Genomic DNA, 27,814 nt, shown 5'->3' on the forward strand with positions numbered 1-27,814 from the left:
ATTTATTTTAAAATTTCAATCTTTGTAACACTGTAAATGTCTTTAATGATGTAAGTTTTTATTTTATTTTTTACTTTTGATCAATTTAATGCGTCCTTGCTAAATAAAAGTACTTTAATTTCTTTAAAAATATGTTTTTGCATAGTATGCACAATAATAACTCCCAGATATTGGCCACAATGAAAAATTCTTGTCTATTATCCTTTTGAAATGAAAAAATCCAAGTAACCAATTGTTGTACTAGCCAGATTTAAAACCCCTTCCCATTTGGCTGTTGAGGGCACAGGCCCAGAGGTGGCAGTAAAGAGGCAGTCATCTATGAGGGTCACCTTGATTGTCATAGTTATTGTCAAAGCCATTGCCAGCGTGGTTCCTCTCCCCTCTGCCCCGTCTGCTTTGAGTTGGCTCAAGTCAGCAGCACATGACTGGGATTTGTAGACTGCCCACCGCTGCCTGCTCTTTCTCACACTACAAGCCTAATGTGAGGGGCCACAGCAGATGTGGCGAGGTGCTCAGGCTGTGGCACATTAAGCCGCTGCCCTCGGGTCGCGAATGTACGGCGTATTAAACGTAACGTGGAGCCGAAATTAGTTGCAGGCTGAGTTTAAGAAGTCTCTGATGGATTAGAATAATAGTTTGAAATAGTTATAGAAAGCTTAAAGTATTAGCCCCTGTCCCAATTGCCGCACTTTCGGTTTTGTGGACCGATAGTCCACGAGACATTTGCAGGTTTCAGAAGTGTTCTCGTGATATATGCCCCCCTGATGCACTCTTTTGCCGAGCCTGCACTGAAGTGAACTCCGCAGCAGACTTCCCATCAATCAAAGCAACGTTACATTGTGAAAGTGCGGACTTGTAGGAAGACCGCGAGTGCTTTGGATGCTATTTGGGACAGGGCCTTAGTTGACCCATTTAACTAGCAGGAAGTTTGTGAACTTTCATGAACTGTTTGTGAACATTATTTAAATGGGACTTGTGTACTGGTTGATATGGGTTTTTCAAAAGCAAGTAGTGATTTATACAATTACTATTGTACTGACAGACTTGTCAATATTATTATATTTATTAAAAATCCCATGTTTATTATTATTATTATTATTATTATTATTATTATTAGTAGTAGTAGTAGTAGTAGTAGTAGTAGTACTACAATAAAAATAGAATTAAATAAAAAATAAATACTTTTTTGATAAATTCATAAAACTATTTAATAAATTAGGCTGATTGTCGATTTTGCAACTTTTCATTATTATTATTATTATTATTATTATTATTATTATAACTGTCTGCTTTGCCAGTTAATATCTGACAGCCTTTTCAATATAATTTTTAAAGTTATCTGGGCTGCGTTCTCCGATAACGTTGTCTCTTAGCGCGCTACGAAGACTCAAAAGGTACACCTTAACTACAGGTATACATTTCCTACGTGTGTTCTCCGAACTATACCTTAGGATGTTGCTTAAGGTAAACCTTCTTAAGTTCGACCTTAGCAGGTGCTGTCCATGGTGGAGGTGCTGAATAGGTTGATATCGATGCCTCGATGATCGATTGTGCGCTCTTTCCTTCACAGCGGTATAGGTAAAGTATTGAGAAAACAATGTTCTTTATAAAGAAGCGTTTTAGAAATAGTACAAACTGCATTTATCGGGGCTCATTGAAATATGTACATGCAGAAATAAATATGAGTATGTGTTTATAATTTAGCAAGTGTGCAATCCCAAACCCTCACGGCCATAAGTGTGTTAATGTTCTCCACAACGTATGCTGATTATCCACCAGCCATGTAGTTGACATACACTAACTGGCTCCGCGGACGGCGCCGTCTTTGATTTAAAACAAGTACTCGCTGTCTCGCTGCCATAGCTATAAAGTTTGTGTAAACTCATCTTTCTTTATATAGACTCCTAAGCCTGTCAAATGTCAAATGGTTCGCCAGCTGATGTGCCTTAGGATAGTAATTAAAAAAGCTAACAACCATTAGTGTATGGAAACTTTATTAATGAAAACACTTCCATACACTGGGTGTAGGCTATAACAACTTAAGTATTTTATGTGTAAAATTTTAAAGTAAAGTAAAAATGTAATTTTAATACTAAATCAGATTTTATATTAAATGTTCATATAAAATTTTCTATGTGTAATTAAACTGCGATGTAAAAAAGCTTTTTGCGTAGTGGTGGCGTCAGCAGCGATAAGGTATAGCTAAGAGCGCTCCAGACCAACCTTACGAACGTATGACTTACAGAAGGTATACTTAACTAAGAAGGTTTCGGAAAACACGTATTAACGATAAGGTACTTCTTAAGGTACAACTTAAGAACGACGTAGCGTTAAGGTAGTTTCGGAGAACGCAGCCCTGATCATTTTTATTAATACAATTATATATAATACATCTATTAATAATAATAATAATGAAAAAAATATACTTCTATTAAAATAATATTTAATAATACATAAATAATAGTGACCAGGCTGGCAGTATATTTGCAGCAATTATGCGGGCTCAAGTTATCTTTGACCGTTTAATTGGTCCTCGCTGATATATTGGTCTGTCACAGGACTTGTGTTTGTGTTGTGAATCTTCAATTGCAATTGATGATTGATTGGTAGAGGCGATGGGTAGACGTGTGTCCTTGTAGATGTTGTGTGTGAGAGCGGTGTGTCTTGAATAAAGGAATGATTGCTTTGGCGAATGGCTGCCTAAAGAGCCGGTGTTGTAAATGTATGTGGGTGTGTGCAGTCTGGCACCTCTCACTCTGCAAAACCAGAAATGAGATCACAGGGGCTCGCATGATGAAACGGAGCCCCAAATAACACACGGCTGCTTAATTAGGCTGTCGGGCCAGGGAGTCCTAGTATGCCTGCCTGCAGCCACATTAACTGAGAGAGTCGTATTGTAATTCACATTTCAGTGTCAACAAATTGTGGATCAAATGCTGTCCAAATGAAATGTTAGTGCCCCGGAGGCTTTTAAATATACGGCCAGACGCTTTAAATAATTCATGTACAGAGACTTGTCAGGTTAAGCAGGAAGCACGTATTCCTAGCCATTTAAGGTTTTTAATGAGAGGAAGTCATGGACTTGAATCAAGACCGTTAACATGTTTTGCTTCTCTCTGTTCCTCCCTAGCGGGCTGCACGTTTGATGAAGAGTCCGACCCCAGTCTGTGTGAGTTCAGCCAAGGGGAGGAGGATGACTTTGATTGGCAGCTGTTCCGCGCTCACGCCTCGCCACACTCCACCTCTGATCTCCTCCGCGGTAAGTCTGCCCAGCGTTGTCCATTCTTATTCCACCAGTTTATTTCACACTGTGGCGCAAGCCGTTTCACGCCCGTGGGCCCGTCCATCTCAGATGCCCTCCTACCGGCCTCATCAGAGTGACAGCTGGAACGATGGCCGCCATAGCAGCATGCTCTTTATTTTGTTTCTCGTTTTAGTTGTTGTTTTGTAAAAATGTAGAGAAAGTTTTACTAGTTTTACAACTACTGAGAACACGTAGCCGATATTCCAGTTTTGTTGAAGGGCTGCTGCAGGAAATTAATAGAACTCCCTCGGACACATTGACCAGTCAAAGCAAGCGGGCGAAATGAGAAAGGTGAAGAGTCGGATCTATAAACGCACATCAGCAGGTCTCGTCTCTCGATGTCTTATTCTGTCCATGTCAACCGGCGAACAGAAGTGATTAGGAAGTTGGCCCTACCTGAAACGAAACGATCCCGACAATCAATGAGTTCTTTGAAATGTAGCCCATCCCGAAACGGGAAGTGTCAGAGAGATGCGCACGGCCTGCTGGGAAGGGGCTTTTATTGAGAGTCATTGTTGAAACTAGATCAAAACAAGCAGAGGGAGGCAAGAAAGTGCAGAACTAGTAATTGGATTAGGCAGCCACCGGTGGTAAGACAGTGAAAGAGACAGATGGATCGCTGGGACTTCGATGCGAGGACAGATAGGATGCCGATGACACAATGAAACAGATAAAAACTTGGTAAGGTTTTCAGCGATGAAGTAAAACACTGGGGACCTGGATAGAGAGGCTTGTGAAAAGCATATCTCAGGGGGAATGTGAGCCAAGCTCTATAATCTACACAAGTTTGAATGGAAGGTCAAAGACTACCAGAGGAATAGGAATTTACAGACTGGGTCGGCTGTCCTTAATCTTTTTGAGGAGACAGATAGTACTACATTTGTAGTGTACATTTATAATAAAATAATAATAGTTTATATAATATAAAGTGCTGAGTAATTGAATAGAGGAAACATGAACTAACAATGAAAAAATACTTAGTTCTTATCTTAGTTACTGTTAATTGCAACATTTACAAATACAGCTACATGTAACACTTTATTTTACAGTGTCATTGTTACGTGTTACATGTAGTTAACTAACCCTAAACCAAACCAATCCCTAATCTTAACCCTATAGTACATACATAAATGTATAATTACAGTGTAATAATGAGACATTAAAATAAAGAGCAACCAAAATGCATTATTAAAATCAAAAGTTGTATCTGTTAGTATTATTTAATGGACCTGAACTAACATTAACCAAGGTTAATAAATACTGTAACAAATGAATTGCTCATTGTAAGTTAATGTTAGTTAATGCATTTACTAATGGGGCCGTATTGTAAAGTGCTTTGGTACTATTCTCAACAGTGGTACATTTTCAAAACTTCTACAAATCTCATAAAAAATAAACAAAAATGCAGTTTTAATGCTTATATGTCACACAAAAAAGTAAATTTTTGCTACACATACTGTAATACATACATACATACATACATGTATGTATATATATGTGTATAGATAGATAGATAGATAGATAGATAGATAGATAGATAGATAGATAGATAGATAGATAGATTTGATAGATTTTATCAAGAAAATAATATTAAGTATAATTTATTTGGTTTTATATATCATATTTATATATTTATTACATGTATTTGTTTTTTTTAAAATTACAAACTGTAATTGGTTTGCATTTCCTGACCTGTTTTTTTCATTCAGCATTTCTAATGGTGATTTGATGCCTGTATCTTGTATCATCTTCTGTTAAAGTAAATGATTGTGAAAATTACTAAATTGAAAGATCACCATTTTTCGGTGATTAAAGCAAATTTTCTCATTATCTGTTACTCTAATCTTGTGATTTGAAGTAATTGTTGTGTGCAAGGAAAGATTTATGCTAATGAAAGCACTGCAGCAGGTTTTGAATAAACGACGTTTGATCAGTTTGAAGTGAAGTCTAAGAGAATGTTCCACGCAATTGTGAACGGTACCAAAGCCACTAAAAGAAAACTATAACTTGTTTTAAATATATGAATGAGTCATTAGGATAGTTGAGGATGATGGAATCCTCCACAGTACATCATAATCAGCATTCTAATCATATGCAGACCCAAGACACTTCACCCGCAGTCACAGGCGCTGTGCAGTAATTAATACATTTCTCTCTGGGTTTAATTAAAGCCGACTGTCTGTCGTGTGACATTCACTCTGCTCCGAGGGCAACAGATGAGTCTAGGCATGCAAAGTTTAAGTAGGTGAGAATGATGTCACACCTTGAAAACACAGCAGGAAGTGTTTGACTGTGTGAATGCAAACACACAATGACAGCACTCGTTCACCCTGCGGTAGGAGTGTATCGTATACTCTTACATGGGGAACCCCACACTGGCATCTGTAATGGGCAATGAGGCATTTAACCGGCAGATTTTTGATCTTCATAACATGGGGCAGATTGGCTTTGGGAAACTAGGTCAGAAACTGCCATGGTACCGAGTGGCAAAATGGATCCTTTCATGTTGTTTTCGGTGTCAATGTGCAAACGTCGCGCGCTCATGCACAAGGCCAGTTGTATTTTCTCAGTTCTTAGTGTTTCAGCAATTCTGCCACCGTCACCCATCTTAATTCAGAGCACGACGCTGAGCTAACTTTTGCTTAGAAGATTACTAGTGGATGGGGTGTAACTCTGGTCCCTGTGTGTAGATAAAACGGCACAGTTTTGCAGTGATAACCCGTATCTCTCTGTCAGGAGACAAATTCAAATTTTCTGTCTGAGGAAGAGGTTTATGAGGGGTGAGAAGGGGCTTTGGATGCCTACAGGGAACTTTGCCTACAGGATTTTCACATTTATGTAATATAAAAATAGAATTTTTTAATAGAAATATATATTTTTCTCTGTCTCACTATGACAACAGGTCATATTTGTGACGAACAGTTTCGTAGTGTAACCTGTTAGAGGCCAGCATGGGTCATTGTGTTACTCACACTGCACGATTTAAATCACAATCTAAATAAAACCAAAATCAGGATATGGTTTAGTACAATTATCAAAAAATATATATAAAAAAAGAAATTAAGACTGCCATAAACTTATTTAAACTAATTAAATATATTTAATATTTCTTATTTAGTAATATTTTAAATGACTAATTATATTAAAAAAGTACAAATATTTATAGTCATTGATTTTTTTTAATCACATTTCAAATATCAATTGCAATTTTTATTCAAAAAACAAATATGTATGTATATATCTCCTCCTAGAATCGTGCTGACCTCCTCAAATCTCTCACAAAACTGAGAAATTGTGGTTTTGTTCCTCATGTTTCACATGTTGCTTAGTTGTTTAAAGGGTCTGTCAATCCATAAATGTAAATGTTTCCATATGTAGTTCTGGAAAAGAATAAAAAAATACATACCCTATGACGGTACATTTTCCACTTAGGGAAAAGTTCTTAGAGACGTCTTTCATAGACTGTATCAATATGTCTTTGATTTAGACTATCATTCTTACAGTTTGACTTCAACCATGCAGCTCTGTTTTATTTACTCACCAAAGCCAATTATGACATATTTGGTGAGTATTCATTTTAGACAGGTAGAGTAGTAGAAGCACGTACTCTTAAGGTCAATCGGTAAACATTCATTTGCAAAGAGATTAAGGGCCCTATTTTAACGATCTTGAAACGCAAGTATCAAGCGCGAAACGCAAGTAACTTTGTGGGCGTGTCTTGGGCGCTGTTGCTATTATACCGGCGGGATAAATGACTCTTGCGCCCGACGCAAATCTAAAATGGGTTGGTCTGAAGTAGCTTCATTATTCATAGGTGTGGTTTGGGCGTAACGTGAAATAAACCAATCAGAGCGACATCTCACATTCCCTTTAAGAGCAGGCACGCTTGTTCTATAGCGGATTCCTATTATAACGGCGGATTTGCCAGGCACACGCCAAGAGCAGTTCACAGCCGAGGAGACCGACGTTCTCGTCAGGGACGTTGGGGATGGAGAAACACACCCAAATTAACTTCGGTTAAACAGGCGTATGATAATTTGGGTAAATGTGTAAGCTAGATGTATGGTTTTATAATAATCTATCTATCTATCTATCTATCTATCTATCTATCTATCTATCTATCTATCTATCTATCTAATCGTAATAATGTATGATTTGCAAAAATGAAAACTGCTGCGTCTGTGTGTAGATGAGAGAATCAAAGTGTATGCGCGTTGTGCACACGCTACATTGATTATGGCCCTTAAAATAGCATATGAATAACATGCGCAATGCGCCACTGACTTTAAACTGTTTTTTTTTCGGCCAGTGGCGGAATTGTTTTCTAAACCTGCAAAATAGCATGAGGGAACGTTTGCGCTGGAACACGCCTCCTCTTTGAGCTGAACCGCCCCGGGGAGCGCAAGTGTATTTCTTAGTTAACCGACGTGCGTCTGTGGAGGGAAAAGTCCGCTTTGCGCGGGTGCAAAATAGGAATGATACATGCGTCGGTGTACAAAGTCAATTGCGCTGGGTGCAAGATAGGGCCCTAATTCTTATCTGATCATTAGTTGGAAGTCAGTCACACTGCAGTCTGATGTGTTCTGAGGTAAGACCTGCGTCCTTGAATCCAGTGGATCGGTTAGAGAAGGGAAGACCTCTCAGTAAACATGGGAGGCAGAGAAACCTGCAGCACTTCTGATAACCTAATTGTTCCTTTCTCTCCTTAAGCCAGGCCTCTGGGTCCAGCACAGATCTGCAGTAATCTCCTCACCGGAAGGAGGTTCCCACAGATATTAGCGCTAAAGCCAGGCAATTCTCTGGGCATGTTGTATCTTATTACGTCCTTCCTTAGTCAGAGAGGCACCGAGGCACACAGCGCTGATCAGAGACCTGTAGGTCTTTATTACCAGCCGCCCTTCACCTTTCTCAAACAGCAGGCTCGTGTCCCATCTGCACATTATCCACACTCTGATGCCCAGGCCTTATTCATCACTGATATGAGAGACCACAGGGGCCCCTGACAGAGGAAGTTGGTGGGGAGACACATCTGGTGGAGTTGTAGGGTCATTATCAGACCTGGCTGGCTTCCCTCAATGATCTAATAAAGTTTCCCGAAGCCCAGAGCTGCCTGCCTCCATCCACCGTCTCTCAATCACTGACTTCTGCTCTGGGACTCTCAAAACTGCCTCTCGACACACGGATGGAAGGAGTTTGTAGTGCACTGCAATTATTTTGAATTAGTCGGCATGTTTACGTTCGGACTTGTTTATGACCAGGGGCCATGTTGCATAAACGTAGCCGCCAAGTTACTAGTCTGACTATTTACTCTTCAGAATTAAATTAGACCAATCTACTGACTTAATAAGACCAATCTTAAAGAACAAAATTAGATGGCTAACTTGTAAGACTAGCCTAAGCATTTTATGCCATCTGCCCCAGGTCTGGTTTGAAAGGATGATTTAACTCTAAAACTAAATAAACTATTCTATTTCTATTCTTTACAATTTTACAAATAGTGTGGTCAGATAAACCTTTTTTTTTTGGTAAAGCATTTTATTCTGCATGTTTATATTTACTATTCATTTGAAGGACATTGAAATAGCTAGTTATATATTTTTTTAAATGTTTAAACATACATTTAAAAAAAAAAAAAAGCATTGAAGCATAAAAACATTGCTTAAAAAAAATAAAAAATAATATATATATATATATATATATATATATATATATATATATATATATATATATATATATATATATATATATATATATATATATATATATAATTGTTTTTTTTTTCATCAAGGCTGCATTTGATTAAAAATACAGTAAAAACAGTAATATTGCGAAATATTATTGCAATTAAAATATATGTTTTCTATTATAATGTATTTTAAAATGTAATTTATTCCTTTGATGACTAAGCTCATTTTTCAGTCTTCTGTGTCACATGATCCTTCAGAAATCAGTATTTGGCGCTCAAGAAACATTTCTTGTTAAAATTATATCAATGTTGAAAACATTTGTGTTTGATGAATAGAAAGTTTAAAAGAACAAGATTTATATTAAATTTTGTAAAAAAATCTTTACTGTCAATTTTGATCAATTTAATGCATCTTTGCTAAATAAAAGTATTAATTTCTTACAAAGAAAGAAGTTCTTGCGGACCCCAAACTTTTTGTAGTATATACCCCCATGCCAATTAATAAATCATTTTTTACGGTTATTTAATTGGCTATGTGATTAATATTTTGAATCATATGAAAACAATGCATTATAAATACGGGCATTGAGTAAAAGGCAACACTGTAGGTTTGGTGCGAAAAGAATGCTTCACGAAAGTAATCGGCAGCTCTGCCAGTGTGTGTATATATACACAGGTACCAGCTCATCTGAAATCAGACTCACCCTTAGCACTCAAAGAATTGAATAATCATGCAATTTTTCAGAAACTCAATGATACAATGATCCTCCACTTCTCTTTGAACTTTCATCTGATCAGAGAAGTGTCTTTTTAACCGTCTCAACCCAGAGTTTCACCTCGCACCTCGTAATGGAATCGGCTCTTGACAAAGGTCCAAAACAAAAAACCTCACCATCCATATGATTGAAATTCCATCATCAAAGTGCGCATGAGATCAAAGCTTGATGAGTATGGTAGTAAAATAGATATGCTGCTATATTAGATGGCTGAAAGCTGATTGAATAGAATTTCATTGGAATACTAGTGGCCAATGTTTTTATCAACATTTTTCAGTACCGTATGAAATTTCAGTTAATTTATTTGATATATTTTTATGGATTGATTTTTTTTCAGAGAGCTTGTTTGCATTCTGGGATTACGTTTTTCCTCAAAGGATACATTGCTGTTTTAGAATCTGGCCAAAACAAAAAATGTAAGGACATGTTTAACTTAAAACTTAATTATGAAATGGATGCTGTATGCAAAGAATGTGAAGTTTGATGATTATTATTCCTGAGCTGCTGATTTACCTCATGGTTAGGAGTACAAATTATTTATATATTTGATTTTATCAAAGGGTGAATTATAAATCCATCAGGCTTGTCCTGTGAGAGATTTGGTGGAACGGAATAAAAAATGTGTAGTAAACAGGCACCAGTGTGATGGAGGGAAATGAATTGCTGTGTAAATCTAACAGGGCAGACTAAATCCAGTTGTATTTGGAGGCAGATAGCATAAACCACAAAGACAGGCTCAGACCACTACTCATTCACAAGAGTTCATATTTACAGTCACACGCAATAAATAAATAGCAAGATGGTTTGTGTAACAAGGGGATAAAATAAAGGCTTTTTCACCTTCAATGAAAGGCAATACAACTGTGTATCTCTGCTAAGATGCTTTTTTTTTTTTTTTTGGAGCAGCTTGTTTCAAATGAGGTTACATTGAAGAAATGTAAAGGGTAAAATTGAATGTTTGCGTTTTAGATCCATCCCTGTAAAAGTTGGTAGCTTCATGCTGCAGATTCAGGTTTTTATATTTTTACTGGAGTTTATAAAGAGGCACGCATTGTCAAAAAGTACCAAATGTCTCAGTGTTTATGAGGCAATATATGCTTATTTTACACTGTATAGCTGCACAATTATCTGTACAATAACTTCACAATTAAGTTGTACATTTCCCTTACTGGATTATAGATATATCTGCTGTGCTTAAAACAGAACTACAGTTCCCATCATGCATTGTGGCATTAATACTTTTTGCAAACTACTGCTGTTTACTGTGTTATTGACGGTTGTGTTGTAGGTGTTTGTGTGTTGGATGTTAAGAACCCTGCAGCCCACATCAAATACTTAAATTCCATGTCATCTTTATATTCTTTAGAGACATCTATTGTTTGGTTCCCAAAATTGTTGATGGTCAGTCTCGTGTAAATGAATTAAAGTACCAGCAACATTCCCACTATGATACTTGTTTTTCGTGTCTCACATGTTATTGTAAACAAGATTTACTCCAAATGTGAGACAAAACCACACAACATGGATCAGTTATCATAGAAATAGCGGACCTGAGTGGATCCGTTTACAGGCGCAGGAAGGGTTTGCACAGACCACAAAACCTTAACCACTTTAAATAAAAATACATTTCTGAAACTACATTATACATTACATTACCCTTCACAAGTTTGGGCCCAGTAAGATATTTATTTTTTTATAGAAATAAATACTTTTTTATTCAGCAAGGATGCATTAAATAGATAAAGTGACAGAAATCATCTGTAATGTTATAAATTTCTTTACTAGATAAAATAAATGCTGTTCTGAACTTTCTATTCATTAAAGAAACATGAAAAAATGTATCACGGTGTCCACCAAAATATTAAGCAGCACTACTCTTATCAACATTGATAATAATAAGGAATGTTTCTTGAACAGCAGGTTAGCATATTAGAGTGATTTCTGAAGGATCACTGTGACACTGAAAACTGGAGTAATAGTTAATTTAGTTAAATTGTTTAAAAAAAAAAAAAATCACAATATTACTCATACTGTTTTTTGATCACATAAATGCATCTTTGGTGAGCATTTCTTTCAAAACAAAAACAAAAATTTTACGGACCCCTATCTTTTGGTAGTGTGTATATACGACAAACGTGGTGATGTTGTTGTTATGTGAGCTATAATTGTTTCATCCAACAAAAAAAGTGTTGTTTTTCCCCATATGCATTAAATTACGACATACGATTTGTTGAACCAGCTGTCAATCAGAGTGGCCACACCCCTTTTCAGTAAAGAAAATGTGGAACGTTTGAAAACACAATTGTGTGACAAGCTTTTAGTCTGACGGCCTCTTCCTCCTCAACCAACCATTAAAATGTAATTTAGATAATCACAATATAGCAAATTATCTGTAATTTGTCTAATTAGAAGACTATAAAAAATAATAACAATAATCTAGCAAGCTGATATCTGTACGCACATGCAAATATGAATTCAGAGCTGATGTTTTGTGAATAAACATGGTTAATGATGATTAAAGGTGTTTACTTTAATGAGGGCACACATTGTTCACAAATCAAATAAGGTCACCATTTTAGATATTACAGTCTTTAAACAGGGCAAGTAACACTTTATTTTACATTGTGCCTGTTACACGTTACATGTATTTACTATTTATGTATGTATTTGTGTGTGTGTGTGTATATATATATATATATATATATATATATATATATATGTATATGTATGTGTGTATATATATATATATATATATATATATATATATATATATATATAGATATAGATATAGATATAGATATAGATGTATATGTATATATGGGCTTTCAATAGGTTCAAATTAAAACCCTTTTGTGCAATTAATCACATATTTCTCATGAAATTCTGCATCTCTGAAATTTGTCCTAATCTAATGCACCAGACGGCCATTTTGGAGCCTGAACCGAGTCTTTAGGTGGGATTAAATTTTCTTTGTTGGAAGTTACATCAGAAAACACCCACAGGGACTTGACATTAAGATAGGCGACGGCATAGCTGAGCATGTACTATGCTAATGTTAGCCCCCCTCTAGCGACAGCCTCCCTGTAATTAATGTTGTTTTGCGGCTAGCAGGCGAGACCTTTCAGAGTAAAGAGGTCTGTTTAACTGTATAATTGAGAGTGAAGTTATGACCGTAACCTTCAAACAGCCTGTGGTGGTGGTCACCTTGACCATGTCATGTAATAGCTGCTTGCAAGCAGCTTATCTTTTGATGGCTCAATGAATAAATAGTGTGTTCGAAGGACTGCGACGTTAAGATGGAGGATGTAGAAAGAAGGATGGAATAGCGGCATGATGTGTCTAAAGGTTCTGCTCCAGTGCGGAGCTTAACCCGCAGGCAAAACGTCTGGTTGTGTTTATGTTGTCATGCTTGCTTAGCTGTTATGCTAAGCAGCATGGAGCTCTGGGACAACCCCCTGATCATGCTTGTGTTTGCTCTCTTTTTACCCTTCGCCTGCTCTCTCTTTCCATGTCACCGACATGTTATCTTTAAGGAGAATTCAGAGCTGCACTTAAAGCCATTTCAGATGTGACATTAGACTAGCGCTGTGAAAGCTAGTCACATAAAGGGCTGCCCATGTCTTTCCGGGCTAATTTAAACTCTGTCTAACTGCGTGACACGAATTAGCCTGTGTCACGACACGCAGCGTGAATGTAATATAAAAAGTTCAGTGTTTAAAATGTTAAACTGATTATCTTATTCATTGTCATGCTTTTTTGTCTTTTCTCTTTGTAGAATAGACTAAAGCTGGTCTTCACTACTTATTCTTAAGGTGTGATATTATATACCGTGACCAAGCCACAGTCTTAGAATATTTATTTGGATTTAGAGAGATTAAATGAATGCTGCAGGTGTTGGGTTGGGCATATATTATGAGATCTGCTGACCTGTCTTTTTTTCGGCTGTGGAAATGGTGTTTTACTGCTCGGAGGTTGTTTTTTAATCAAGGGTTGAGGAGAGTGCCTTGGGGGTCACTGAAACCATTCGTGGTTGAGCGTGGTTTAGATGCTGCCTAATACAGTCAAAGCCCATCAGTAATTCAGTGTCCTGGCTCACTGGCCACAGCATTAGGCTTAAAGGCAGCACATAAAGTGTGTGAACACATTGCCATTTATTTCAGTCTATGGGCCTGTGTGCACACACACATCTGACATTTAGTATCTCATCAGCATGACAGATTGTTCCACCATAGAAATATTAGAAAGTAAAACACTGTATCCATGACTCCGCTTTATTCTCACTGTGGTAATTGTAAGCGTCTGCACATAAGCAGTAATTAGTTCTCAGAGGTATTTTTGGTTTATATTTAGTTTTAGTTTTTTTTCTAAACTGGAAAATGAATGTTACTGTAAGTGAAAGCTGTTTTTAGAACATGGTAGAAGATTTCTAGCTGTTCGTAAGCTGGTTGACCAGCAACCATGTTTCAGAAACCAGCTTGACCACCTTAAGCTGGTACAGTATGAACCAACTATTAGCTGGTTTGTTGCTAAGCCAAGATTGTCTGCTAACTTGCACCAGTTAATGACCAGCTTCAGCCAAATAATGGTTAACCAACTTTGACTGGCTAATGGTCATCTGCTATGATCATCTGAGACTAGCTGTAGTAGTGACCAACTAATGGCCATTTTGTACTAGCTCATGACCATCTTAGACTAGTTAGTGAGCATCTTGGATAAACCAATGAACAATTTGTACTAGTTTATGACCATCCTAGACTAGTTAGTGGACATACCAGTAACCATTTTGCTATAGCTTATGACAATCTTAGACCAGCTGATGATAATTTTTGACAAGCTAATGACCATCTTAGACTAGCTAATGAAAATATTTCATAAACTAGAATGATCATCTTAGACTAACCAGTGGCCATCCTAAACAACCCAATGACCAGAATAGACTAGCTAATGGCATTTTTACTAGCTAATGATCATCTTAGACTAGCTAATGGAATTTTTTTTGCTTGCCAGTGACCAGCATAGACCAGCTATTGACCAGCATAAACTAGCTAATGATCATCTTAGACTAGCCAATAACCAGTTTAGACAGTTTATACCAGCTTAAACTATCTAATGACCAGTTTAGACTAGATAATGATCAGTTTACACCATATAGAAACCAGTTGTCATGTTCCAAAATGCAGTACCATCTTAGACTGGATTTTCCAGCAGGGAAAACAACAACAAGATGGAATAATTCAGCTGATGGTTGTTTGGTTATTTCTGTCTCAAGAGAATTTGTTTGAGATGAGAAGTCTTCGGAGTTGGAAATGCTGGTTAGCTCATACTTGTACACAAGGCCTTCATTTTCAGTGAAAAGTTCAAGTAGAATCTTTGTCTTTTATTGCCTGGCGTGCTCTCTTTTTCCTTTATTCCTTTGCTCTGTTCTCAGGTGCAATCTATTTTGGGAAGAATTACCATAATAACACACGTCGCGCGAGACTGGCTGTCATTGTAATTGATATCTAGATGCGGCTGCTGGGCGGAGCCATTTGCATATAATCACTTTAACTGATATGATAATGAATGTGGTGGGCCTGATGCAAGCAGAAAGTCTCTCTGGAGACGGATGGCTATTTGAATTATACTCAATAAGTAATATATTATTCTATGAAGTGAGACTCTTTTGGCACAGCCACACCTGGATAGATTTAACAAGGTCCACCTTGCTTATATAAGCACTCCTCTTCATGTTTGTACATGTTTTCTCGTAACCTTAATTAATTGGCCTTGTTCACCCAGATCTCTCCTGAGTGAGTTGTGTCCTTGTAGCCACCTGGAGTTTTTCCTTTTATTTATGCGACTGCCGGTAAATCCTCACTCTACTGGTGAAGTGAAGAAGTCGGAACGAAAAGGGGTTTGTTACTTCTTTAGAAAAAAAAAGAAAGAGAAAAAACTAAAATTACGGATACGGTAAAATTATGACAATTACGGTACTTACTCAAATCAGAGATAATTAGGCCGTTAGTTTGTAAGTCATTGGTTCAGGTTTCCTACAGAACTGGAAAAAACAAACAAACATCTGAAGCCTTATAACTAACAACCAATGAAATATTTTAACATGCACAATGTACTCTGTTGATGATACAAAAGGGAATAAATTAAAGGAACACTCCACCCATTTGCATTAAGCTTTGCATTGTTAGAAACCCAGTCATACTATTGAATGGTCATGCAACACTCTCATTTTCCCCTGAGACGGGAGAAATCTGTATTTACCTCTTAACACTTCCTCCCACAATGACACAAAAATCGTCATTTTGCGTCATTGTCGGAGGAAGTGTAAGAGGGGGGGATTTCTGTTGAGACTACAAGCACTAGTTCCCACCCTTTCAAACCCGCCCATAGGGGGTTGGACCTAATGCGCTAACAGACCTATCACAGATCAGTGCCAGTGCGTTTGATTTCCAATGCCATCCTCTTTTTCCCGGACATGTCCAGCCGTCGAGATCGTCCAAAATGTCCGGGATTCGGCTTTTGCTTCCTGCGGTCGCCATTCATTGTTTACATGCACACCTTTTGTTTCAATCTAGCTGAATTCATTCCGATTGGTGTATCTGAATATAGTGTTTACATGAACGCTAAACAAGTGATCGGTTGATGTGCGTTTTAACATTGCTAAGAAAATTCCCGCTCCTCCGTGAGAGATGCGAGACCGGTGCGTCTCAGTAATGACGCCACCGGCCTCGCGCCGTTCTCCCGCGCCCCTCAGCCTCGTCCTGCTCGCCACAGCAAACATGATGAATGGCGACTGTAGAACGCAAAAGCCGAATCCCGGACATTTTGGGCGATCTCGAAATCCAGGGCAAACTCATCACGGAGACTCGCTAGTAGCTTAGCTTTGTTGTTGTCAACTGCCCTCTCTTACCGGTAGGCGTGGCTTGGGAGTGGCCTCCTAGGGCAGCGAAGCAAGTGCATTCTGGGAGTTGTTGTCTTTCATCCACATAAGCCAAAAATACATTTTCTGGCTTTTCTTAGTCTAGAAAGCTCCAAATTCAAAAATAATTTCTTCTACATAAATGACCTATTTTAAATACACATTCATCTTTCCAGAGGTAAAGTGTCCCTTTAATATATTTAAATTAAATAACTGTTTTTGACCATACAATGAAAGCCAATGGTGTCCAAAAAACTTTCTGGTGTCCAAAAAAAAGAATTTTTTCTTTTTTTTCTTCTTTAGTATTTCACAGAAGAAAGGAAATTATAGAGGTTCTGATTGAGATGAGGGTGAGTAAACGATGACAGAATGTTCATATTTTTGGGTGAAATATCACATTAAGGGAGGAAAATCTGTAAAATTAAACTCAGAGGCAAACACATTTCCCCTCTCTGGTATCTGGTGGGATGCTAAAAGGGAAAAGGTGATACGGAGAGAATAGATTAGAAAGTGAATTCAAAATTGGTTTGGGAAAGGCTTTCTGGCAACTCTTACATTGAGTTCATTTGTTCCTCAAACACACACTTCTTCAGTTGACCTCCAGTTAGCCTCAATTTCTGCTAACTGGCAGCAGCAACAAGCTGAGAGCACAAAAACACTCCACTTCAGAAAAACAGCCTGAGGAAGTTTTAAAAAACTCTTTGCTTACAAATCTCATCTTGTATGAATTACAGTTGAATATTGATACAGTTTATTATCAATAAACATGGTCTACTTTTTGCGCTATCAGTGATGTCACCCAAAAATGAAAATTCGGTCAATTTACTCTAATGCCGTTTCAAAACTGTATGCCTTTCTTTCTTTTACGGATAACAAAAGATGATATTTTAAAGAACTGTTTTTATCCATACAACGAAAGAAAATCTCTTTTTTATATTTATATTTTCATATAAGGAATTAACTTAATTATTTTATTTCAGGAGCCCTCAGAACTGTTACACTGTAAGAAAAAAAAGGAAAAAGTACATGATTAATTTTTATTTTAGCTTGTGTGTGAAAAATGTTCAATTCAGATACACAACTATTCAAAAGTTTGTAATTTAAAAAAAAATGTTTTTGAAAGAAGTCTTTTGTGAGTTTTATAAGTCTCACCAAGGCTGCATTTATTTAATCAAATCAACTTTCGATCAATTTAAAGGAATAGTTCATCCAAAAATGAAAATTCTGTAATCATTTACTCACCCTTATGTTGTTTTAAACCTGGTTACCGACCTGGTTAACTTTCTGGTTACCGACATTCTTCAAAATATCTTTTATTTGCTTCAACCGAAGAAAAAAACTCATACAGGTTTGGAACAACATAATGGTGAGTAAACGATGACAGAATTTTAATTTTTGGGTGAACTATCCCTTTTATACATCCTTGTTAAATAGAAGTATTCATTTCTTTCAAAATAAATAAATAAATTGACCATTGTCAGGTTAAACTGGTCTTACATGGCACCTAACCATGCTAGCTTACATTGCTAGCAATGACAAAGAAATGAGCAGGTTAGCTAACATTGTTGAATGACTAATGAGCAGGTTAGCTAACATTGTTGAATGACTAATGAGCAGGTTAGCTAACATTGTTGAATGACTAAGCAGAGATGCTCCTGCTGCTGGAGTAATTGGCTTTCTCTCCTCCACCTTCTATCAATCCAGGACTCTGTTGTTTTTTGGGAGAATGGAGGTTTTGAGTGAGAGAAAATGTTAGGCTGACTACAAAGACGTGCTGGTGTCATATGAGCAGAGGCAGGAGCACAACCGACTGCAATTAACCGAACACAGAGAGAGAACATAAATGAGGATTAGTGAAAGATTAGAGAGAGAGAGAGAGAGAGAGAGAGAGAGAGAGAGAGAGAGAGAGAGCGAGAGCGAAGGAACCAAAGGGAGTGAGAGGTCCAAAAGAAAGAGTAAACGAGATAAGAAGTGTAACAGGGTTGACAAGAGCGAGAGAGTGAGAAGGGGGGATTAGAGGAAGTCTGTATATACGACACCAAGGAAGAACAGAGGATGATGAACAGTGAGGAAGATGCTGAGTTCCAAGACATAAGAGCAGAGAGGAGCGATAACGCTGCTGAGCATGAAGAGAAAGAGAGAGAGAGAGAGCGAGAGCCAGAGATGGAGCTCTCTGAAGGATTGGTAATAGGAATGGTGAGAATAAAGCTCAAAGTTAAATATAAAATATGAAGCACAAGGAAGACTTTAAAGTGAATATTTTGTCTGTTTTTCTACAAATATGACAAACACTGGCTTTTATCTCAAGATAACGTGGTGATTGCATTGAGCGGTTAGATTTGGCAAAACGGTGTGTTTTTTTAGGTTGAGGTCTTGTGTTTGTGCTGATACATAAAATACCTTTCAGTGTGAATATCACCAAAAAGTTGTATTTTAAGATTTGATTTTTGTTTTTGCGGTGGAACTCAATGGCAACTAGTTTAGTTTGAGAATAATTGATCAATTGAATTTAAGTGCCACTATTATGCCATTTTAAATGTTCCTAATTTTGTTTTGGAGGTCTCCTACAATAGGTTTACATGCATCCAAGGTAAAAAAAAAAAACTCATATATACATTATACATTTCTCAAAGAGTATGAAAATAGTTCATTGGAAGATTCAGCCTCTCTAAATCCCTCATTTCCGAGAGCTTCCTCTGCTCTGATTGGTCAGACAGCACAGTCTGTTGTGATTGGTCTACCGTTTACAGAGAACAGAGGAGATGAGATGATCGGTTCACGAGCGCTTGATGTGCTGCCATTTGAACTAAGGCAGCTACAGTGATCTGTCACGCCATATTAAAGAGCACCGAAACAATTTTGTTTTTTATTCTTTGAATTTCGTAATAAAATCGACAGATTTTCAAAGTTGAGGCTTTTCTTCATATAAAAAGTAAAAGCTTTTTTGCGCTTATTGAATGGCAGGCAGTGTTGTCAAAGTACCGGTACTTTGGTACCAAGTCGGTACTGAAAATGTGACGATACCAGCATTTCTGTAGTACCGGGTATATTTGGTACCCACATAGGCAGCTGCTTGAAGTCGCTTCCGTGTTTTTATCTGAACGGGGGGCTCTAGACTAACTTTTTTACTTGGAGCACTGGTCTGTAGCAGATATATACCACGATATATATAGTGTCTGTGTATATTAAACTGCAAAAAGACTATTTAAATATTAACCCTGCATGTTCTGCTTGTCTCTGTGTGAATGAATGGCGCAGACGCGCGGTTTCATTTACCTCACACACACACACACACACACACACACACACACTGAAGCACGAGTGACGCTCGCGCTGTTTTCAGTCTCTGCTGCCTCACGATATGATGACATGATGAAATTCATCTCCAGAGCCACTCTGAGAGTCACTTCATGAGCATTTTACCGTTTAATTTGAGAAAAACTATCGTCATATCATATACACACAGAAACTCAAAGGTCTTCACGGCAACCCGCCAAAATAAAAGTTCGGTTTAACTTGAAGAAATTGACAGAAATAATTGGGCTACTGTACAGTAGATTTAGCTACGTCTCCATGGGATTTTTTTTATAAGCAATATTTACGTTTAAACAGCATGTAGCCTTTAATGCTTATATGTATTATTTACTTATGATTACCATCATAAATAAAGTAATTTAATTTAATTTAAGATTTTTTTTCAAATAGTTAAATAAAATAGAAAAAATAGTTCCAACAGATTTTGCTGTGGTACCGAAATTGGTACCAAATTTTAATGGTATCTGTACCGACTACTGGAATTTTGGTACCGTGACATCCCTAGCAGGCACGCTACAAATGTTTAGGAAAGTTTTGTTCACGCATCAACAAAAAACAGCGCAGACTAAAAGATTTAAGGTTTAAGAAACCATATTATTACCGAATAAAATTGAGAAATTAATATTGTCAATCCAGAGCTAGTGTCCACACAGCTGACATGTTTAACTGTTGTAGCTTATCCACGATGAAATAGACTGAAAACAGGCAAAACACGCCATTGGAGAAGCGCTAATCCCTGATTTTACTGATTTCAGTTTTGGGTTTGGGCTGAAAATTTCGATGTATCCCTAACATTTAGAATTAGTTTAGAAAAGAATATCTAATCAGTTGGGGGAAATACGTTAAGATATCAGGGTTAAAAACAGATTTAAACAGTCAAAATCAATAAAAAAATGATTGGATTTGTTGCAAAAATTGTGACTATTGAATTTAAATAAAAAGGAACCCATTCTAAAATTCTTATTTTAAATTCTTGCACTACCCAGGCTAAGAATAAACGCTTTAAATAAAACAAACAATCAAATTAGTTTATCAAATGTTCAAGGGGCAGGTGATGTATAGCAAAGTTGTTCCTATTCTGTGGAAACCTGCTGCGATTTCTGCAAAGTTCTGTGCGTGCCGATGACTAGTGGGTAAAAAAGTTAAGAAAAAAAACTGCAGAAACTTTTGTTGACCATAGCTTTAAGCTAGTCTCAAAGTCTAGCTTCACTGTCAGTGCTCCCTCCAGAATCCGAGCACTGTTTGCGGTGGAGCCGAACAGCAGGACTCTCAGTGGAACCTCACTCAAACGCTCCCGACTGCCACTACAAATGACTTCTGGGAATCCTCCAGCGGGAGCTGTCTGAAGTGATCTGCTCAGGCTGAAGCGCCACTAACGTGGGCGCACGTGAACTCAAGTGTGGAATTGTAATAATGCCATGCGTACAGCTCCAGACCGACAGTAGCGAGACATTCGCATGGAATAATGAGAAACATGTTCGCTCACACATACAAATACTGTGGGCCTTCAGCAGTGCCAGACAGAGACGTATGAGTTTTATGTATCCATAATGAAATTTAGTTTTACAAAGAGAACAGCTAATCGAGACAAGAGTCTAGTTTCATTTGATATTTGCAGTTTACGTGATAATAGCATATGGAACACCATTTACCTTAGGGCTGGAATACACTTCATGACTTTTGCTCAGATTTTTGCCAATTTTTGCAGTCTGGATAGTAGTTGCCGAATGTCTGTTGACAGATTTAACAGTGTAGTGACAGATTTAAAATCGTGTAGTGTATGATGGCCACAGACTCCAATGTTTTAGCTTCAGACTGTGAAGCAGAATTCCATCCAGTCAGAGGATATCAAAATATGTTTTGATATTTTGAGCCGATTTTAGAACACACATCGTAGTGTTTGACGCGTCACTACTGAACCCAAAGCTGTCCTCTATCTACCAGTGTTGCATATTTTATATATGCATATCTTGACACCTTTTATTAAAATATTTTTTGGAAAATATTATTGAAATATTTTAGTAACAATTAAAAAATATATATATATTTAAAATTGTTTTATTTTGATCTTATTAAAATTTGATTAATTTTAATATATTTGATTTATTTTGTATTATTTATTTTTATTACAGTAAAGTCTCATCAACAAATCCTAAGATTTGCATACAGGAGTAATCAGCCAATCACAGCAACTTGGAGGTCCTCTCGCATGTCACTTCACCTCAGTTTTGCTGTTTTCTCCATCACATCATTTTTTAGGAATTTACAGAGAACGTAATGAACTAAAGGGAAGGCAGACTTGGCATCACTGTTAGAACAGTGTTAGTTTAGTAAAAATGAGTGTTACATTTTATTTTGTAATATCGGTTTTGTTTTTGTACTGTTGATTATTTTCTCATCCATATTTATTTAAAGACGTCTTCCTCCTTAGGCTCCTCTGCGAAATTATCACTGCACCTTATTTACTCAGAGAGAGAAGTAGAAAGTCTGAATAAAGTTTTTTTTTTATTATCCCACTCTTCCATCTCATTTCATTCCATCAGGAAGAAAGTTTATATGGATAACTAGCTCTGTTGTTCATAGCCTCTGGGCGAGTGCCATAATGGCTGCATCATTTTCATGTCACTGCTTGCTAATTTGCAGGTGCCCTCTGGAAGCAGGAGTGCTGTTGTCACATTTCACAGGACATTATTCGACATCCCTTTGGACTCGCTGTATAATAGTGATGACCCAGTCAATCATGTCTATCCACTCTCTCCCTTTCTCCCCGTCTGTCTGGATGGACATTGAAGTGATTTGGCAGGGTTTACCCTTGGACTAGTTGGGGTCATCATGTTCGGTCATGCACATGTCCTGCTAGACATGGCTCAGAGACAAACAGAGCTAGATTTAGCTTTATACCAGCAGTTCTGTCCCCTAAGTGCTCTTACACACCCCTCTAGAGAAGAAAAGCCCTAGTGGCCCCTGTTCAAATCCAGGGTCATTTTCCCTTTGACCTAAAAGCAGTCCCAAACCTCATTAGAGCTTCTCTCAGGGCCTCTTGTGGACAGTTGTCTGCTACACTAATGACCCATGGAGTGACCAGAGGATAAGATTTGAGAGATGACCTCTGACCAGACACGTGCATCTACTGAGGTGACATGATGTAATGTAGTGTCAAGGTGATCTCACAAATTAGTATCAAATAGTATTAAAAATATCTAAACATCATTAAAACTTTGGTTTTTAGGTAACTATATTTATATTTCACAATTGCAATTCATAATTGCTTTTTTTGTGATTTTTTTCTCACCTGAAACTTTAGGCTCTATCTCACAGTGTGAGTGTTATTTATTTTATTTTTATTTTTATGTAATATAAACCTCACTTAACTTTGTCTAAAATAAGAAGGTATAGATATATTTAAGAATTTTTTCAAGATTCAATATGAAATGTCCTGTGCAGTTTTACTTGTCAGATAAATTTAAGGATGTTTGGCTATTTTTATTGACAAATGAGGCAGAAATGCTGATAAAGAAAATATTTTCTGCAGCGTAATCTCTGATATCCCATCCTTTAGCTAACCCAATAAAACGGGCTGATCTTGTAGTGGTAATTGAATTAGCCGTAGATCAACAGAAACAGATATGAGAACGTATTCCTCATTACATTGCATTGCCGGTTTCAGCTGCCCTAGTCTATTTTTGACTGTAGAGGTGTTATAGAGTGGCTTTGTTATCTTTGCTGACGATTAGACTGCAAGATAACCAGGATTTATTGGCCCAGTAAGGATAACAATTCATTACTAGGCGAGAACAGCAGTAATCCTATTTCCACAGGCCGTAATTGGGTCTCAACACCCCCCTTCCCGCCACCAACACCGTCGTCACCTAAACTAGCAACCATCGGCACTACCTTGAAAAGTGGTAGAGAAATCTTTCAAAGTAAATTCGAGATGAAGTTTAAAGAAATCCCCGAGTATCATGCGTTTGTGTAAAATGAAGTGAGGAAAAGACGGCAAGACTGGGACCTTGATGAGGATACACACAAGCTCTTGTGTACCACAGTGACACTGCGCTGCAGAGAGCATTTTGCCTTTGTTTTAAAGCGCAAAGCTTAACAGGCTCACCGGTTCAAAGACTTTTCCTTTATTGCCTTCGCCTGCCTGTTTGCCTGCTGCCATTCTGCTTTCTGTCTCACATGGGCGTATTCACACTAACTGCTTTTTACTTCTCTTCTGTTGTTCTCTGTATGTCAACCCACACTCAATTTCTCCGCAACCATATGCTTATTCAAAAAAAGAATAGCACTTGACGCTGTCTAGTATAGACTATTACATGATTACATGCATTGAAAGTACGGGCCACTTATTATTCACAGAGGGAGGCCGACACATAGGCTTCAGACATGAATGTAATATCCTGTTCCCTTCTTTTCGGGCCACGTAGACTGTAGTGAGCCAATGATTTGATGTGGTATTCCTGGTGAAAACTAAGCAAAGGCTCAATACTAAGCAAAGGCTCAATACACACAATTTCTCAATGAGCACTTTAAAATGCAGTAATGCAGTAACAGGGGTGTTAAAACTGGGCTCTAGTTAAAAGTTCAGAGAAATATAAGTGATTTTGTGAAAAATCTAATGCAATTTTACATAAAAGTTTCATAGTGTTTTCTGGTTGGAAATCATAATCATTAATTATTTGAAAGGCACCATAAAAAAACCCTATTATTTATATATAATATTATATAAACATTATTATTATTTTATTCTGTTGACTATTTCTAGATAATATTTTAAACATATTTAGAATATTTACAGTCTGAATGGGTCTTCATTCATGCGGTCGGTAAGGTTTTTTATTGCTTTTAAAAGAAGTCTCTTATGCTCAGCAAGGCTGCATTTATTTGATCAAAAATACAGTAATATTGTGAATTATTTTAAGGATTTTAAATAACTGTTTTTCATTTTATTATATTTTAATGCCATTTATATCTGTGATGGCAGATCTGAATTTTCAGCAGCCAAATCCGAATTTTACTCCAGTCTTCAGTTTCATATGATCCTTCAGAAATCATTCTAATCAAATAATTTAAGAAACATTTCATGTTATCATCAATGTTAAAATGTACATGTAATGTACATTAAATATTTTATGAAGTGGGTCCCTCGCAAAGGTGTCATCATATTTGGGGGCCCATGGCATTAAAAAGTTAGAAAACTCCTGCTTTAGAAGACAGCAGAGCTTTGTGTGTAATACTGTACGTTGTGTCTCATTGCAATCACCTTTAAGTTGATGTTTCTCTTCATTTTCATCTCAATTTTCCAAATTATTAGTATTCCATAGTTCTGCCTCAGCAGTAATAAGGGCCAAAAAGCCTATTTCACAAAAATAGCTAATTTCACATTTTCCTCTGGCTGCTAGCATATGGTTAGATACTCCCTGTCAAGCCTGCCGTCTTAGCAAGATTCATTTTGTGATAAGCTAATAAAACGTATCCTCAAAATGTGTTAAAACAGGAAGCTTAACCCGCTAAAGGCTACATCAAGGAAAAACATTATTGGCACTTTGTAGGGTAAAGTGGGGCGTAGGAGGGGAAGAAACATTATGCTTTAGGGATTGTGGAAATGCTCCGATGTAAGGAATGACTCTCCTGCTCTTCAATGACCCTATTTCCATATCCATGTGGAAGAGCTATTGTCAGTATAGGACACAATCAAGCTTCCACATATGAGGTTCATATTAAACAGCTCCATCTCGAGCCTCTGGGAGCACTGGAGTCATCATCGGCTTGTTTGTGGCTTGACAAGTGAACTCTAGCTTCCATTAAACGTTCTCGTGACATTTTAAATGTGGGCTGTTCTGAGTCATACCTTTTAGAAACAAATACCTTCATCACGTCGTAATTGTTTTTTTGTTTTTTTAATTTCTTTTCAGGTTCAGACATTTGATCTGCTGTAACTAGCCAGTATAAAAGCACTCGCTTGTGTTCTGTCATCATAACAGAAACAGCGCTGAAATCTTGGCTTGATAAGTGAGAGAGGGAAGCTTTAAATGGGAGAAATCTTCTAAAGCGGAGAGCTGTGTGTGTCATTAGCCTCTATTGCATTACAGATTTGTGCAAAACTTTTGCGATATTTTCTAAATGTCGATAAAAAAAAAAAACTATTGCGAAATGACGGCGTTTCCATTAACCAAATTATGTGACTAAAATGTAATTCGTTCCAAAAATCATGACAAGGGATGTTGGTACATGTAGGTTTACTTATATCCCAGCCACCACAGTAGTCATAATCTTTAATCGAAAAGCAGGTGATTCTCGGTGTTTCTCCTTCTTATCTGCTTCGAAGTCTTGATAAATTGTGGCATTTCTTTGTTGTTTAGAATCCAGTATTCCCATAATTCTTTTGTCTTTTATGAGTTTAATAAGGAACTCTCGTCTTCTGGCCAAACATACCTGTACCGCGGCATCTTTAAAGAATGATTGACTTTTACGTACACCAGGTGACCTGTAAATGCAGTTTTGCTAAATTTTCCTTATTCGAATTGCCTGAAAAACCACCTCATGCGAGTGTAAAAACTTTTTTGCCATATATGGGTGTTTTTGTAAAATTGACGTTTCCATTGGGCGTATTGAAAGTTTTCGTATTCGTTTTCCATTGTATTCCATGTATTCCACCATATTCCATTGAAAGTTTACATTGGGTGTATTTTCAATTCTCAATTTCAATTTGCGCAATTTGAAGGGTAATGGAAACACGTCTAATGTGTTCTACATTTGCATCTCTTGCTATTAGCGGATATCTCTTCCTACAGTGTTGGAGAGCAAATAACTAATAGTTGTGAATGTTTACCAACTACATTTTCAAGTGTGACAGTTGTTAAGCTGTTTTCAAAAAAATTGTCACATTGTTCTGCACTGAATATGCAGCTTTAGTTTAAAACCAAGTGAAATGAATTAGTTAGTTCAGTTGGTTTATGTAAATGAATCAGTTCAACAACAATTCACTGTTCAATTTAGTTCCTGATCAGAAGTTGAATTTTATGCCATTATTTATGTAGTGAAATCTTTAGTAATTTTTTGCCATTGTTTTTTTAAAATGGTTGTATTACTTGTATTTAGCGAAAATGTATGTTTAAATTTAATGCTGACACTCCATAATAAATGTAAATTGTAAAAATTAAGCAGATTGTCAGGTAGTTAAATATTTTAAAATAATATTGCTCCCTTAAAGCTAAAGTGTGTTAATGCTTTTTTTATAAAGGAGTGAATGAAGAACATGAGGTTTCTCAAATGGAGAAAACAGCCAGAACAAAACACTCACAACTATACCAGTTTAATATGCATAAACCATTTGTTGGCTGATTTCCCTAAAAAGTGTAAAAAACTCTCCCTGTGGCGTTTTCATAACATTTGAGAATCCCGACCTGACCAGCATAGCAACACTGGCTCAACCAATGGTGTGAGATTGGGGCGGGGCTATCTATTTGACTGGCCAATGGGAGATGGTGACTGTTTGGAAACCAATTTGAAAACAATCAATAAGTTTGTTTTGTTACATATTTCTTCTTCACTGTTTTTTGCATCTTTTAGTTAGTACCTTTACTGTAACTACTAAATTACAAGTAGCTTGTAGTTTGGGAAGCTGTCTGTTTGTGTGAAAGATGAGACAAGCTGGAGTTTAGGTTAGAGCTTCACTTTTACACATTGTCTGGTGTGTTCTGATCATGTTGGTTGACTGTTATGTGGAGTGAAGCCGCGACAAATTTTCTGTCTCAGTGAGTAGTGCGTTGATGAAGCCAAGCTGCCATGATTGATGTTCCAAGACTGTCTCATCCATT

The 27,814-nt window shown here is 37.1% G+C and overlaps 1 protein-coding gene across 16 annotated transcripts in view; it reads left to right on the top strand.

Annotated features, from left to right (window-relative positions):
- The window catches only part of ptprub (protein tyrosine phosphatase receptor type Ub), a 214,266-nt gene that overhangs the window by 63,692 nt on the left and 122,760 nt on the right, over positions 1–27,814 (top strand). For all 16 annotated transcript variants that reach the window (XM_084089916.1, XM_084089908.1, XM_084089909.1 and 13 more), the window contains exon 2: positions 3,131–3,259. In XM_084089916.1, the coding sequence (XP_083946042.1) occupies positions 3,131–3,259 (129 nt within the window). The remainder of the gene's footprint in view (positions 1–3,130; positions 3,260–27,814) is intronic.

This window comes from Abramis brama (assembly GCF_963993115.1).
Source record: "Abramis brama genome assembly, chromosome: 17".
In the NCBI taxonomy this organism is placed as follows: domain Eukaryota; kingdom Metazoa; phylum Chordata; class Actinopteri; order Cypriniformes; family Leuciscidae; genus Abramis; species Abramis brama.